At 31.9% G+C, this 17,296-nt stretch overlaps 1 protein-coding gene across 5 annotated transcripts in view; it reads left to right on the top strand.

Moving 5' to 3' along the window:
- The window catches only part of GK (glycerol kinase), a 73,252-nt gene that overhangs the window by 40,191 nt on the left and 15,765 nt on the right, over positions 1–17,296 (top strand). For 3 of the 5 annotated variants that reach the window (XM_031959454.1, XM_031959453.1, XM_031959457.1), the window contains exons 7-12: positions 7,483–7,592; positions 8,495–8,561; positions 12,004–12,021; positions 13,575–13,610; positions 13,913–13,980; positions 16,999–17,041. In XM_031959454.1, the coding sequence (XP_031815314.1) occupies positions 7,483–7,592; positions 8,495–8,561; positions 12,004–12,021; positions 13,575–13,610; positions 13,913–13,980; positions 16,999–17,041 (342 nt within the window). The remainder of the gene's footprint in view (positions 1–7,482; positions 7,593–8,494; positions 8,562–12,003; positions 12,022–13,574; positions 13,611–13,912; positions 13,981–16,998; positions 17,042–17,296) is intronic. The other 2 variants (XM_031959456.1, XM_031959455.1) reach the window with 1 other exon arrangement.

Genomic DNA, 17,296 nt, shown 5'->3' with positions numbered 1-17,296 from the left:
ATATTTGAAAAAACTCTTCCACCTCAAAAACTCCATTCTCCTAGACTGCCCGAAATCTTTGAAATGGCAGTGAACTATTTGAGACCTGAGATGATGGCACAGGCTCCTGGGAGCAAAATGACAATCGCTCTTATTACCTTCTTTTTCCTGCCCCCTTTATCCTCTCCCTCAGCCTAAATTTTATATTCTTCCCTATGTGGACTGGTGTATTGGGAAGGGGGAAAGATTTTAATGTGTAAAATAGATGTCCCTAGATTTCCTCGAGCAATGTGGAGATAAAATTTTATGGAATCTAGAGTATCCTGAGAAGAGTTTTGGGATTCTGGAGTTTTGGGGAACATAGGAACCTATCTAGTGAGAAACTGAGACAGATTCCAGAGCATGGGGCTTTGGGGAAGCCTACTGTTCTTTGGAGAGGCTGGACTGAATTGGACACACACAGCAGCCCTAGTCATTCCTAGTCACCTAGGGAGAGAAGTTTGAAAAATTTAGGTTAGTTTGAATAAAGATGCCCTACAAGCTATTTTAAATCCTAAAATGGCCACATTTTTCCTTTGTAACTGAGAGAAACATAGAAAACAAAACACACACCACACACATAAACACAAAATTTTAAATTCCTTTTCTTTCTGTCTAGTACTGACTTGTTCCTTACTTTCTGGGGAACCTCTTTTTTTCTGGAACCCCACATCTTTTTTTTTTAACTAGAGTTTCTTGATATTCTCTTTCTTCCAGGAGAGTAGTATATGTCCCAGGGGTTCCCCAGTCCTTGGAGCCATTAAATTCCCCATCTTAACTAACCTGCCTGACATCTCTGACCCCAGAAGATGTCTCCAGGCACCAAAGGCAATACTAGATCGGCAGAGTTGCTTGGCTGCTGGAGAATGTACTTTTACTTTCCTTCCTGATTTCCTGGATTCATTGGTGACATTACTTAGCAATATGGCCCTGGGATCTTGGGCATTCTTGAGTAGGGGACACCAGAGCCGAGCCATGATATATCATGATATCGTGTGAAATATCAATGGGACACATCTCTTCATGCTTTGACTGGGACTACCTCCAACTCACAATGTCTGGATCCTAGATAGTGACTCCATTTTAAGAAACAAACTATCTTAACAAAAACTCAACTGTGTTGCCGATTAATGCAGAAAAGATTTAACGTTATTGCAAGAAAGGGTGACCAGTGAGTAGACATGCCTTTGAAACTCCAGTACTTTTATTTCCTATCCTGAAACACAAGTCCTTCCCCTGATTCCCCATTAATTGGATGCTATAGAAGTTATATGACATGAATTTCCACCTCAAGGAATTTCCTTTCTAGAAGGAGGAAGCTAACAGCAGAGGGCTAAGGAAAAGTACAAAAGATTTTTTTCAATGTCAGGCCACCACTCCTGAATACAAAAACCAGTCCCTGCCCCCAAGGAGCTTACGTTTTGCTGGAAGATAACATCCACCTTTGATTATTCTTTGATGTCCTTGTGGGTTTCAGTTTTCTAATATGTTTCATTTCTCCAATTTAATTTTCATAACTGTGGAAAACAAATGCCCATCCATTTCTCACAATTTCCCTTCTTTTTAAAAAAATTTGGTTTTTACATCCTTTTCTAACCCCTCTAATCTCCTCTTTTGCTCTAAAGCTCACTGTTCATTGCATATGATAAAATAGTAGAGAAATTCTATGAGAAATTTGGGAGGCCCCAGTTCAAATCAGCATATACTTTTAGAATTTCTGGTGGGAATAAGTGCAAACTAAAGTTTCTTAGTAATATAATTTAGAAGCAAGAAATGAGAGACCAAAGTTTTGTAGACTATATGGAAGCATCACCTGCATATATATGTCATGAAAACTTCAAGAAAATTCAGGAATCACTGGATGTGACAAAAAAATGAAAATCTATTTTGGGTCACTAGACAGGATGACCCCAAAATGTGGAAATCCTGAATGAGTTGTGTGCATCAGAGAACAAATTTATTAGAATAAATATAAAACTAAACATCAAATTGGATGAAATGATATGAAAAGGTGTGAGTGATGAGAAGTAGATGAAAGACCATATTGATACAAACTTATCATGAAGGATATTTATTTGATGTAAATCATGATCTATAATGAGACCAAGAAAGCCTACAGATTGCTTTATCCAACCAATTTTCTTGCCATACAGAGAAATAGCTTCCAAATGTAATATCAGATTAAAAATATAAACTTGTTTACAAAAACAAGTAGTAGGGTAGTGGAATATTGAATAATATCTCCTTATAAAAATGAGATATATTAAAGGAAAAAAAATATTAGGATGGCTGAGGACTGAGACCAACTAAATTAAAGTAAATCATAAGGTCATTTAAATATAAAATTGGAATGTTAGTAGCCAAAAAAATAGAGTGAAAAGCTTTTCTATATATATTGTTGCAACTATTTTCATGTTCAATAACAGTGGACTATCACATAGCATACACTATGATACATCAACTTATCAGTTGCAAAATAGTATTTAGTTATAGCAGAAAGCAGGGATTCTTAAGCTTTTTCTACTTTTTAAATCAAAATTAAAGAAAATTTGTAATTCTTGACTAATTTCCCTTCAATAGTTTTACTTCCACATTTGAATATTCTTACTCAATTTTTCATCTTTAGGAAATATGATAAAATTAGTGAAAATTTGGCAATAGGAACCAGCTAATGGAGAAGGTCAATATACTCCCGCTCAATATACTCCAATGATTTTCTGTTGCCTCTGGAATCAATTACAAATTTCTATTGGGGGCATTTAAAGCCCTTCTGAACAACCATTCCAAACAGTTAATCATACATTATCTCCCATTTCAATTCTATAGTCCAGCCTTCTTGTTGTTCCTAATACATGTGATTCATCTCTCCTCTCTATCCTTGTACATATCTTAAATGGGCTTCCTTTCAAATTACTTTGTTTACTTTTTTTTTTTTTTGAACCTTCATGTTATCTTCCCTGGCTAGATCATAACTTTTAAGGGATGGGTATTTTATTTCATTTTTGTCTTTGTATACAGTGAACCTGGCACAAGATAATTAATACTGATTGACTACTAATCTCATCTTTCCCCTGCCTATAATGTTAATTTATATTGTGCATGTTATATAACATAAATTATATGATTCTTATCACATAATTGTAACTTTACTTTAGAGCCTTACCAATTTAACTCATTCCTTTATCTGTCCTTGGAAAAAAATTAAAAAGTTGAAAAAAAAGGCATATTTAAAATCATTAAAATTTAAAATAAAAAAAAATTAAAATTTAATCAATACCATAGGAAATCTTTTATGAAATCATTCTAAAAGGAAGGAAGGAAGATATGTGCAAGGGTGAAGAGAGAGATAATACAAATTATATTTAAGGAGACCAAATAGATTGACCTGGTTAGAACAGACAGTACTTGTTAAAAGTAGTGGGAGAAAAATTAATGCATACTGGTTTTCTGAAATTTGTTATAGCCAAGCCCAAGAGGAGCCAAAGTCACATTTGACAAAGAGGTAGAAGCTATCAGAACTCTGAAAAAACACAAAGGGGTTGGGAATCACCAAGGTAGAGTCAAAATATGGAATTGACCCAATCATCGAAAGGATAAACACTAATGAAAGCTAATAAACCAAGTTGGAGTATTTTTTTAAAAGTTGGGAATAGAGTTGAGAGGATGTAAAAAACCTGTAGTGAGCTGGGATTAAAAGTGCTTTTAAAAGTAGTTATGTCTAAATCATAAGAAATTAGTTTGCTGCCTCCCTTCGTCAAACCCCCGCCCCTAGATGGCAAGTAATCCAATATGGATTAAATATGTACAGTTCTTCTATGCATATTTCCACATTTGTCATGTTGCACAAGAAAAAAATCAGATCAAAAAGGGAAAAAAAGCAAGCAAATAACAAACAAAAGGGTGAAAATACTATGTTGTGATCCACGTTTAGTCCCCACAGTTGTCTTTCTGGTTGTAGATGGCTCTCTGTATCACAGGTCTGTTGGAATTGGCCTGATTCACATCATTGTTGAAAAGAGCCAAGTCCATTACAGTTGTTTATCACATAATTTTTATCTTTTATTTTAAAAAAAATTCTTTCTTTATTAAAACTTTATTTTTCAAAACATATGCATGGAAAATTCTTCAACATTAACTCTTGCAAAATCTTGTATTCCAATTCTCTCCCTCCTTCTCCCTAGATGGCAAGTAATCCAATGTATGTTAAACATAGTAGAAAATATATGTTAAATCCAATATATGTATACATATTTGTACAATTATCTTTCTGCACAAGAAAAATAAAATCAGAAAAAAGGATGAGAAAGAAAATAAAATGAAAGCAAACAACAACAAAGAGTGAAAATACTATGTTGTGAACTACACTCAGTTCCCACAGTCCCCTTTCTGGGTGTAAATGGCTCTCTTCATCACAAGATCATTGGAACTGGTCTGAATCATTTCATTATTGAAGAGAGCCACATCCATCAGAATTGATCATCGTATAATCTTATTGTTGCCATGTACAATGATCTCCTGGTTCTGCTCATTTCATTCAGCATCAGTTCATGTAAGTCTCTCCAGGCCTTTCTGAAATCATCATGCTTATCATTTCTTACAGAACAATAATATTCCATAACATTCATATACCACAAGTTATTCAACCATTCTCCAACTAATCAGCATCCTCTTACTTTTCCAGTTTCTTGCTACTACAGAAAGGGCTGCCATAAACATTTTTGCACATGTGGGTCACTTTCCTTTCTTTAAGATCTTTTTGGGATACAGGCCTAGTACAAACACCGTTGGATCAAAGGGTATGCACAGTTTAATAGCCCTTTAGGCATAGTTCCAAATTGCTCTCTAGAAGGGTTAGATTCATTCACAGTTCCACCAGCAGTCTATCAGTGTCACACTTTTCCTATATCCCTTCTAACTTAAGTCATTATCATTTCCTGTCATCTTAACCAATCTGAAGTATGCAGTGGCATCCAAGTTGTCTTAATTTGCATTTCTCTTGTCAATAATGATTTAGAGCATCTTTTCATATGACCAGAAATAGTTTTCAATTTCTGTTCATGTCCTTTGACCATTTATCAATTGAAGAATGGCTTGAATTCTTCTAAATTTGAGTAAGTTCTCTATATATTTTAGAAATGAGGCCTTTATCAGAACTCTTGAATATAAAAATGTTTTCCCAGTTTATTGCTTCCCTTATAATCTTGTCTGCATTAATTTTGTTTGTACAAAAGCTTTTTAACTTAATATAATCAAAATTATCTATTTTGTGATCAATAATATTCAGTTCTTCTTTGGTCACAAATTCCTTCCTCCTTCCCAGATCTGTGAGGTAAACTATCCTATGTACTTCTAATTTTTTTATAATATCATTTTTTATGTTTAGATCATAAGCCCATTTCAACCTTATCTTGGTATTTGGTTTTAGGTGTGGGTCAGTGCCTAGTTTCTGCCATACTACTTTCCTATTTTCTTGCAGTTTTTGTCAAATAGTGAATTCTTTTTCCAATAGCTGGGGTCTTTGGGTTTGTCAAACACTTGATTGCTATAGTTATTGTCTATTTTTTCCTGTGAACCTAACCTAGTGGAATCACTAATCAAGTACTCTATTTCTTAGCCAGTACCAAATGGTTTTCATGACTGATGCTTTATAATATAGTTTTAGATCGGATACAATCAGGCAACCTTTATTTTCACTTTTTCCATTAATTCCCTTGAAATTCTTGACATCTTGTTATTATTTTTTCTAGATCTGTAAAATAATTTCTTGGATCTTGTTGCTGTGTACCATGTTCTCTTGGTTCTACTCACTTTATTTAGCATCAGTTCATATAAATCTCTCCAGACCTTTCTGAAATCATCTTGCTGATTGGTTCTTATAGAACAATAATATTCCAGAACATTTATAAACCATAACTTATTCAGCCATTCTCCAGCTGATGAAAATCCACTCAGTTTCTAGTTCCTTCAGGCAGTTATATTTAAAGTATGTATTTAATCAAAAACCTTCCTAATGGTGAGGGAGATTAGTTAAAATATTATGATGTTAGATTAGACATGATGTTTAAAAATCTAAATTAGGGTGGTAGTAATATAGCAAAATGGGAAATAAGAAGGATATTCAAGTCATTGTAAAGAAAAAAAATGAATATTGATAATAAAATTTCAATATCAGAAGACTGTCAATAACAGGAATAGGGACTAGACTTTTGATTCCATTAATACTGGGAGGGAGCTCTTGAGGAAAAAAACTTATCAATACAAATCAGTATTTCTTTGATAACTTAAGAGTCTCAGAGCTGCATAGAGAGGGATCAAATGACTTTTACTTAGGGCCACATAGCCAATATGTGTGAGAGATGGTATTTAAATACCAGAAATTTCTTGCTGTCTTGAAAATTAGTTCTTGACGAACCTCAGTGTCTCATAGCAATTTCATATGCAGACAGGTTAAACATATAAAGGCAAAGAATTTTACTTTTGTCTTTCTATCTTCAGTGTTCAGCATAGTACCTGGCATAGTGCAGATGCTTCAATACATATTAATTCGTTGATTGATACAACACTTTAAATACATAATTTGATTCTCTACCTCTCTGTGAGGTAATTATAAGAAATTGTGACTTTGTGACTTAACTAGTGTCATGAAGTTACGAGTGCTAGATGTAGTTTTAAACCAGGGTTTCTTCTGATTTAGTTTAATGTTATTTCCATTCTTCACTGCTTCTTATGGATGAAGAATTCTGTAACACACCTATCTCTTGTGATTGGAATGCTTAAAATTTTATTCTTTTCAAAAGGAAGTAAAGGGATGGTTTTCTTTCCTGACTATCAAATGTTTGAGATGAAATTTTGGTCTTTTTTTTTTTCATATTTAATAAAACTTCAATTAAAAAACAACAAAGTAAAAATTTTTTTAATGTAATCTTAAAAACCAACAAACTAGATACTTGAGATTGACTAAGCAGTTTAAAATTACTTGAAGTTGCATTGTGGGTCTCTCTTCTTTTTTTCATATATAATTACATTTCAGTTAATTAAAATCCAATAAAAATAATTTTATTTAAGTAAGTTTTGTTTAAGAGAGATACAAATAATGGGAAAAGTTGGTGTCTGGAATTGATTTCAAAACTAATTTCTAGATTATGTCTTAGAGTCAGATTCCAATCAGTTTTTGATATATTCAAATAACATTTAAAATAGTGATCCCAGGTTAATGAAATATCCTAAATGATCAAAGAAATTCAGTTAGATTCTCTATTTTTATTAAGTCAAAAAATGAACTAGTAAATATTAGCATTTTTCAGTAACCTTTTTTAAACTTTAACCTTTAACTCTTTAACCTTCACAACAGTATTTTCTTGGTTAATTGAAATCTTAGGTAGCAATGATTTTGGTTAAATACTTAAGAGAAATCTCATTAGAACCATAAATAATGATATATATTTTTTATCTTTCTATTTTCAGAGTTTGACAGGAGGGCCTAATGGAGGTGTCCATTGTACAGATGTAACAAATGCCAGTAGGACAATGCTTTTCAACATTCATTCTTTAGAATGGGATATAGAACTGTGCGAGTGAGTTTTGTTTGGGATTGTATTAATTTAAAGTATACTTTTAAAAATTACTTGGCAAGAATGTAGTTATTTGCACTATTTATAATTTATTTGGTTCCTATGATTTTAATTATGTTATCATATTGCTCAAATATTTTAATAGGTTGTCAATGATTAGTGGGATATGTTTGTTATATGAGCATATTTATAGGGAAGATTCTTTTAATATGGTACTTCATTATGTGTGTTCCTTTTAAATATTTATTTGAAGATGAAGTAATAAATACTAAATAATGTGTGATGATAATAGTTCACTTCTATATAGCACTTTATAATTCACAAAGTGCTCATGGCATTGCTGTGATATAGAAGAGTGTATATGTTTTTATCTCATTTTGTAGGTAAGGAAACTGAGGCAGAAAGGTTAAATAAACTTCCCAAAGCCACAAAACAAGTGAATCAGGTGGCGCAGTAGATAGAGCGCTTGACCTAGAACTGAGAAGACTTGAATGTAAATCTGTCCTCAGATACTTACTAGCTGTGTGACCCTGGGCAAGTTACTTAACCTCCATTGGCCTCAGTTTCCCCAACTATAAAATGGGGATTGTAATGGCATCTTCCTCACAGGGTGTTGTGAGGATCAAATGAGATGATATTTGTAAAGTGCTTAGCACAGTGCCTGGCACATAGTAGGCCCTATATACATGCTTATTCCCTTTCCCTCCTAGTAAATGACATGACCAGGACTGTGCTATGAGATACTGTCTTTTTACTAATCTTGGGACCTTAAAACCATGCTTGGTTCATTCCTTACTGTACAACTGTGTTCAAATACATTCCATATTTCCTAGTTTTTAGGTAAAGTATTGCCTAGTATTAAATTTAACAATGACATACACCCCTAAATATTTCATTGTTTTTAGGTTTTTTGAGATTCCTATGACAATACTTCCAAATATCCGGAGTTCTTCTGAGATCTATGGTCTAATGGTAAATAATAATTTTTAAACATCATTATTCTGGATTTGAAAGCCAAATTTAGTTAAATCAAGTTTAACCAATTTAAGGGATTTGTTAAATTTTTAGTTATTCCTTTTGGGTAGTGTATGAGTAGCAATGGCAAACTGATGAATTTAGCAAAAGCCTGAGTTATACTACCAAATCATTTTGATAAGGAATTCATACATTTTAAATGGCCATGATAAATATAGATCCTAACCCTTTTCATAGCATTACTAAAATTGTGAAAGATGCTATGAGAACCTTTGATAGTTAGGTTTAAGATTTTATTTCTCTAATTCAAATAACTTAAGTCATTGTGGTCATTTCCCCTAAATGACAAGAGGGAGTCACCACACTGTAAAAATGTGATTTTCTCTAGTCAGTCTCATTTTAAGTAAACAACTCCAAGTTATGTATTATGAACTTAGTAGATCTGGACAAACATTCACCAAAAACTAATCAAAGAGTTTTCTTTTCTGATTTGTAGTATCATAATTTAACCAATCTTATTTATTAAATGCCTACTATGTGCAAAGTATTGTGGTAAGCCTTAAGGGAGATTTAGACAGTCATTACTCTCACGGAGCTTACATTTTAATAGAGGGATAGGAACAAAAATATAGTTTAGTACAAAAGAGAGTTGTAAAAATAGTGCTTTGAGGTTTAAATTATAGGAGGAACATAGGACTATTAATGAAGACTTAAAAAAGGAAGGAGCACTTTGAATGTGATAGGTAGGAATATCTAACAGGTGAACAAGAGGGAGAGTTTATTCTAGAAAGAGAACAGTGAAAAACAGGTAAGAGAGCATTTTGAGGGATAGTTCAAGTGAAAGAAAAGAGTCTTATGGACGACCTTGAATGCTAGCCAAGGCAAAGGATTTTGAACTTTACTTGATTGATTGAGAATTTTTGAGCAGAGAAATCAAATATCTTTTCACTGGGAATATTATTTTGGCATGAATATTCAGGAAATACTTGAGAACAGAGAGAGGAGAGATAGGAGGACCTTAAAGGGAATGAGAGTGGGTGTGGGGAATGAGGGTTTGTGATAGTAAGTTAGAAACAAGAGATTGCAAAGGTGTCAGTAATCAATTGACTTTATAACTGGAAGGGTAGAAGCAAGAGATGTTGCAACTGGATGTTATAACTAGATATGATAATAGGGTTAGAGGGAGAATCAAAACTAACCCTAAGAGAAATCAGGTAAATGGGGCTGCCAGACATAAAAACAGCAAAGAGGAGAAAACTTTTAACACCACCAATAAACAAATCAAAATTCTGTTTCACATATGTTTTTATGGTAGTATCACATGTGGAGGTGCCCTGGAAGCAATTAGAGCTACAGATCTGGAGCTCAAAAGAGAGGTCAGAACTGAAAATGTACATTTCACATCTTTGTATAAAGATGATTGTACAGGCAGTAGGAGTGAATAGGATAGTCAAGGAAGAAAGTGTAGATGAAAGGCAAGAAGAACCAAGGAAAAATCATTAAGCATCACTTGTCATAATTTAGGACACAAAGTCAAGCAAAGCAGTCTTGTTGTCATATTAAATTTGACAAATACTTTTTGAAAAATGTAAATGTACTTAAATAAGCTCAGAGTTTCACATACTATCTTTTCTATTTTTGATTGACAATAATTTTTTTTTTTGTATCATTGGATAAAAACAGAATACAGGAGGAATTTTTTTAAAAGAATTTGGGAGACTGTCCTTAAGTTGGGAGGTGATTTTTTTTTTTAAGAGGATTTCTAGTAGAGAAAAAGGATCACTCACTGCTGCAGAAAGGTCTTGGAAGAAAAGGGAGTTGGATATGGGGCACAGGAAAGAAGCATTATCCTAAAGAATAGGTGTATATTTTGTTCAGATGGGAGATAACAGGTGATGATACACGGAAGTTCTTAAGATTATAGAAGGGTGGGGAATTGATGTCATGGTAGTTTTCTCATTGAGGTGGGAGTCAACTTCATCTAAGTGTGGGGGGAATTAAAGGTATGTCAGGAAATGGGAAGAAAAACAAATTTAGAATGGTTGCTATGGAGAACACAATAGGAGGTTAATAAGAATATAGAGTAAAAGGATTTTCTGGAAGTCAGAAGGATTGTATACCATAAATGAATGTGAAATTGGTTTAATTTACTGACTTTCTCTATTGATACATAATAGTGTCAAAGAGGAAATGGAGAAATTGAACGGCTGAGTTGCCGAGAAATGAGGATTTATGAATCTGGAAACACAAGTCAAGGCCAGGTGGACAGAAATTATAGAATGTCCAGAACGCATCAGAGTTGCAAACATTTGAGATTAAGGCTGGCTATGGAGTATGATTAAATTTAGAAGAGCTAAGATTAGCTTAGAGAATACAAATGATTCAAATGATTTGGATGTATATATATATATATATGTGTGTGTGTGTGTGTGTGTGTGTGTGTGTGTGTGTGTGTGTTTGTATTTAATACAATGAGAAGAATAGAGAGGTAGAATGAGAAGAGGTGGAAGGACAAGAACAAGAAGTTGTGGTTAGAGAATATAATTCTTAAATTCTGTATTTTTAAAAATGATGTAATTCATTTACATTATTAAATAAAATTATTGTGAAATCAAATCAACAGGCATCTGCATGGCACTGATATGCAAAGATAAAATGAAATAGTCTCTGACCTCAATGAGCTTACCATCTAGGGAGAATGGGTGACTGTGTACATGATGTGCAGCTATGTGTAAACATAAAATAAATTTCAAATTATTATGGAAAGGCAGCTCTAGAAACTGAAGAGAACTGGAAAGATCTCAAATAGGAGGAGCCATTTAAGTTAATTTTAAAGACTACCAGGAACTCTTAAGAGAGGTAGAGGTGAAAGGACTATGTTACTATTATGGAAAACAGCCTGAGCAGAGCACAGGGACCATAGTGTTATAATTGAAGAACCCTGGCTCAGTCAGATTGACCCAACCTATCAGCAATGAAATGTACTTGCAATGCATTTTTAATTTAAAAAAAATAAATAAAAAAACCTTTTAAGTTTCAAAACCCTAAAATCCAACTTAAAGTAGAGATGGAATATAATTATGATTGAAAGAAATTATTAAAACATTTCATGCTATTGGAAATTACTGATAGTTTTACTTTGATAATAACAAAATTGAAGTCTAAGGTTAAGTAGATTTTAAAACATTATCGCTTCTATGTATAAATCTCTATGGGAAACAGGAAGATTATACAGATATTTTAAAAATGCTAATTGTTAATTTACATGTTTAAGAAATTATAAGGAGCTGTCACTCAACTGATCAAAAAGTCAAATATCCAAAACTGTACACATGAACAACAGTTTGAGAGAAAGGTTGAACAACATTTAGATTAGCTAATTTTTCTACTGCATTTGAAATGTGTTTCTATGCCTTTTCTTCCTTCTTGCTGGCTGTAGAAAATCTCTCATAGCCTGGTGAGTAGGTCATCCAACAATTATGTTCTCCATCCATCCAAATGGTAAAGATAACAGTGTATTTCCACTTATTTTAGGAACATAAATGTTTATGAAATAATTTGGCATATTTAGAATTTTGCTTAACCAAAATTGCATTGAGTTTACTAAGGGATTTTTAACCTAATCTGGAGTATCGAGGGGTGGTTTTTGTGGCTCTCCCTAAATTTAAAAGATTAAAAGTCATTCTGAAGCAAACGATTATAGTTTGCTTTTAAAATTATAGCATACATTATGAATACTTTAGTCACCAGAATAATAGTATAATTTTTTTTTCTTTTTTACATTGGATGTAAATTATATCTAGATGTTTTGAATCTTTTTCTTAATTTTACCTAAAAAATATTTTGTATCCAACATCTAAGATGTCCTAGTTGGAAATACACTGTCACTTTCTTTGCATGCTTCACTAAAGTTAGATTCTTATGTCCACAAGAGAATTATCCTTAGAGAATATACTAGTTTTTAGGAAGCAAGATTTTTTCTGATGTTACTTAGTAATAGTAAGCTTAATTTTTTTTCCCCCTCTTTATTCTTTTTTTTATTTTTTTGCCTTTTATTTAGGCATATTATCACATCTCCATAATTAAAGTATAAAGACATTACTTCTAGTTTTAAATAACAACTCATTAGCTAAACAGCAAGAGTGATGCAAGAAGCATTTCTTCTCTTCTTATTAAGAAAGATTTTATCAAATTTGTGGTTGGGCATGTTGAAAAAAATAAATGAAACTGAAATTTTGTAAAATGCCGCTCATTCACCATACATCTCATTTTTAAAATATTGGGTTTTTTTTTTGTTTTTTTGTTATATTTGTAAGAAAAAAAACTATCATGTTTAATATAATTACTTATTAACTTGAGGAATAATTAAGTCATATAATATATGATGTTTCAGTCAAGTTTTAGAAAGATTTTTTAATTGCTATCTTAAAAGTTATTTGGGTCATAGGAACAATGAATTGGATATAAATCCTCTAAAATAGATAACATGTTTTAATATCAGTAAATAACTGATTTAGGAAATGGTTGAATATTTACTAAAGCTGTATGATGTTTATAAATGTTTTAAAAGAATTTTTTTTGGTTGATAATTGTATTAAATCATATAATAAAAACATAGAATCCTAGAATTTTGGATCTATATGAAACTTCATCCGTTACTTAGTCCCACAACTTCTCATTTTAAAGTGAGAAAACTGAGGCCTAGAGTAGTAAAAGTGACTTGCCCAAAATCACTCAGATAATTTTCATGAAACTAGGACTAGCATTCAGATAAAGTGAGACTTTTGAGTCTCATTTTGGTGTTACCTCTATTCTGCCATATCATAGTATTACTATTATCCTAGTTGTTCTTTTAGGACATAAAAGTGTACAACCTGTGTAGTCAGAGCACTTTACTTTGTCTTGTCTGCTTGTGCACAAAGAGCATGTGACTTTACATTGATCCTTTTGTAACATATTAAGGTAAATCATTTAAATTTATATCATAATTGTATTTTTGTATTTCATTAGAAAGCTGGGGCCTTGGAAGGTGTGCCATTATCAGGGGTGAGTTTCGTGCTCAATGTTTTTACCTTTCCTTTGATAAGCCTTTTCTGCAGTTAAAGTCTTCCTATCTAGAGAAAAGTAATGAAAGCAAAATTCATTCAAAAAAAAATTAGTCAAATTTTTCTTGTCTTACCCTCCTTTATCATATCCTTTATCAACTAATAGTAGTATTGAATAATAAAATACTCAAAAGATGGAATGCATTCCTTTATTTTTTGTGTGTAAGTTATCATCTGTGAATTGTTTACATTGTTCCCATTGGTAGTGTTTTGTTACTCTTATTTATGCATTTGTGCTTCTAGTGCTTGGGAGACCAGTCTGCTGCTTTAGTTGGACAAATGTGTTTCCAAGATGGACAAGCCAAAAATACGTGAGTTATAGGAATAGAAATTAACACTCAATTAGTTTTTTTTTTAAAAGTCAATTATAGCTTGAAGTTATTGTTTAGTACTTTAAGCTTTGAAGTATATAAATAATGAAAGTAGTCTAACTTAACATAAGAATATCTTTAACATAGAATCTTTTATATTTTTCTTCTTGATATGTACCTTAAGATATTTAATCTTATAAATAAAAACATAGACTGAAAGTATCGTAAAATGAGAGTGCAGAACTGTGATTTCATTAATATAGGGAACTGCCACCACTGCAAACAACTTGTCTAGAATTTGTACAAATTTTAGTTTTAGTATATTAATAAATATAAGTAAAATATTAAAAGCACAAGATTTCAAAATTAGTGAGAATCACAGTTTAAAACAATTTTATGATAAATCTTTAAAAAAAATGTAATAATAGCCTTTTATTTTCAAAATACATGTAAAAATAGCTTCAACACTCACTCCTGAAAAACCTTATGTTCCCAAGTTTTCTTCTTCCTTTTCACCTACTCCACACTTGCCCAGATGGTAAATAATCAAGTACAGGTTAAACATGTATAATTCTTCCAAACATATTTCCACTTATATCATGCTACACCCCCCCAAAAAAAAAATCAGATAAAAAAGGGAAAGAAAAATAAGGAAAAAAAAAGAAAACAAACAACAAAAAATTAAAATACTATTTTATTTTAGTTTTTAGTATTTTCCCCATAGTGCTCTTTCTGGATGCAGATAGCTCTCCATCACAAGTTTATTGTAATTGGCCTGAATTACTTCATTGTTGAAAAAGAGTCAAGTCCATCACAGTTGATCATAACAAAATGATAAATCTTAATGAATTATGAATCTTACTAGTGAACTTCCAAATTTTTTATCTTTGAAAGTAACAAGTAAAGAACAAGGTTAAAACAATAATTTATTAGATTTGCTTCTCAATCTTAAAACCCATAGAGATTATTTCATAATGTTTATGAAATCTTTTTGTAGGAGATGACTTTTTTTTTTCCTCTTTTAATGCTGCTGTAGAAATGTATGTTTATGATTTACCCTTATTCACATTAGCATATGATAAACTGATTTTTAGATGTATACTTAATCTAAAGCTTGAGTAAGATATTAAATAAATTTGCTTTGGTTTTCTTATAGCTAGAATTGGTACTAGCTTATAAAAGTATAACTACTAATTAAATGTGATTAAATATCACATTTTCTTTGCTTAGTATTTAAAATTTGTTAAAATAATTTAAAATGAGCTTATAGGAAGAAAATAAGTGCTATTTTAATCACATTAGTTGTGACTGCATTGGTTTACAAAGTACTTGATTCAACAGATGAAATTCAAATATAGTTTTTGGTAATTTAACAGTTGAAGTAATGATTTTTAGATGTATGGTATAAATCACATGCATGATATATATTAAATCTCTGTATTAATAATTATAGGGTAGCTAAATGACATAGTGTATAGAGGTTCCAGAATTGAGGAAGACTCATTTTCCCAAATTTAAATCCAGATTTTTAGTATCTTTGGGACCCCTAGGCAAGTCATTTAACCATGTTTGCATCAGTTCCCTTATTTGTAAAATGAACTGGAAAAGGAAATGGCAAACTATACTCCAGTATCTTAGCCAGGGAAATCCCAGATAGGTTCACAAAAATTTGAATATGACAGAAAAATGACTGAACAACCAACAACATTAATAATTTTAATAATAGGATTTATAGAGAGCTACTATCTTTCTATGTATCTGTCTTTGAAAGTATTTTAAGATTGGCAAAAACACTTTACAAATATCTAATTTTATCCTACCCCAAATCCAAGCTATTATAATTTTCATTTTACAGAGGAGGAAACTTGGGCAGACAGAAGTTAAGTGACTGGTCCAGAGTCACATAGCTAGTGTCTGAGGCAGAGTTGGAGCTCATGTCTTCTTGACTCTGTTCTATGGCTTTAACCGCTGTGCCACCTAGCTGGCTGTTAGAGGAAAAATAATACTGGAACTAAATTTGTCAAGGTGTTTTTTGGGTTTTTTTTTGGGGGGGGAGGAATTTTGAATAGAATATATAAGATTTGGATAAGAAGAGAATAGTTGTCCCTGATATCCTTTATTCTTATTCAGAATGTTGATTTCAGAAAATTGGTTTTTGGGCTGATAGTATAAAAGCTCAAAATGATGTTGAAAAATTAAGCATCCATTGGAACTCGATTCAATGTTTTGTCAGAATAAATTTCCTATAAAATCTTCTATTTATTCTGAAATTAAAAATAAAACAAGTATTTCCATAACATAGTAGAATGGAGGGGAAAAGACATGTACGTGAAACCACAAATCTATTATGTATAATTTGACATTGCTTTTTCTAAAAGCCATTTTTTTCCCCACTCAGTAGTAGTTTTTTCCAATCTCATCATGCAAAAAGTGTTTTCAACATTCATTTTGTTTCAAATTTTTCTCTTTTCTTTGCCTCGCTTCTCCCTAGGACAGCAAGCAATCTGATAATAGGTTGTCTTCTATATATTCTGACCGCAGCTTTTATTAAGGCTTCAACTACCAGAAACAATGAGAAACTTTTTAGGAACCCCCTTTTCAACCTTGCTTAAGTGAATTAACAGAAAAAGGAGAGTACCAGCAGCAAAGTGGTAGTAGTGTTATCATAGAGTAATTGGAATTAATCTTTGTCGTTGAGACCCTGGGAACAGGATGCAGCCAGTAATATTTTCATCATTGATTTTAGATCATTAACTTACCCTGATATTCATTTGCCTCCTTTTCAGTTTATTTGTTGCCCAAGGTGAAAGCCACTTGTCCTTGTGAAAGGAGGCTTGAGATGGAGTTACAAAATTAATTTTAGAACTTTAAAGTTAAAAATTAAAGTTAATTTTAGAAGTTAGCAAAAGTTTTAATACATTTTTATTATGCTAGTATATTAAATGTTGGTTTGATTAACTTGTTGGAATTTGTTTAAGTAAAATTACTTATTCTAGTTTTCCTTCTCACCAACTATAGGTATGGAACAGGCTGTTTCCTTCTTTGTAATACAGGCCAAAAGGTTAGGTTTGTGATTTTTTTTTTCCCCCTTTTATTTGTGAAAGCAAAAAACTATTAAGCATAATTTGTTACAAAGTTTATACCTATTTTTTGTGTAAGTAAATTTTAAAGTGCTGAGACTAGTCAAACATGGGGAAAAGTCACAAAATTTAACTTTTGGGAACAGCAAGCATTTATGTTAGATTTTTTTTGTTTGTAAAAACTTTATTGATACTTCAATGAAACTTGGAAAATTTCACTAAAAAATAAAAAAAAT

The sequence above is a fragment of the Sarcophilus harrisii genome, chromosome 3 (assembly GCF_902635505.1).
Source record: "Sarcophilus harrisii chromosome 3, mSarHar1.11, whole genome shotgun sequence".
In the NCBI taxonomy this organism is placed as follows: Eukaryota; Metazoa; Chordata; class Mammalia; order Dasyuromorphia; family Dasyuridae; genus Sarcophilus; species Sarcophilus harrisii.
This window is presented reverse-complemented; position numbering and strand designations above follow the sequence as displayed.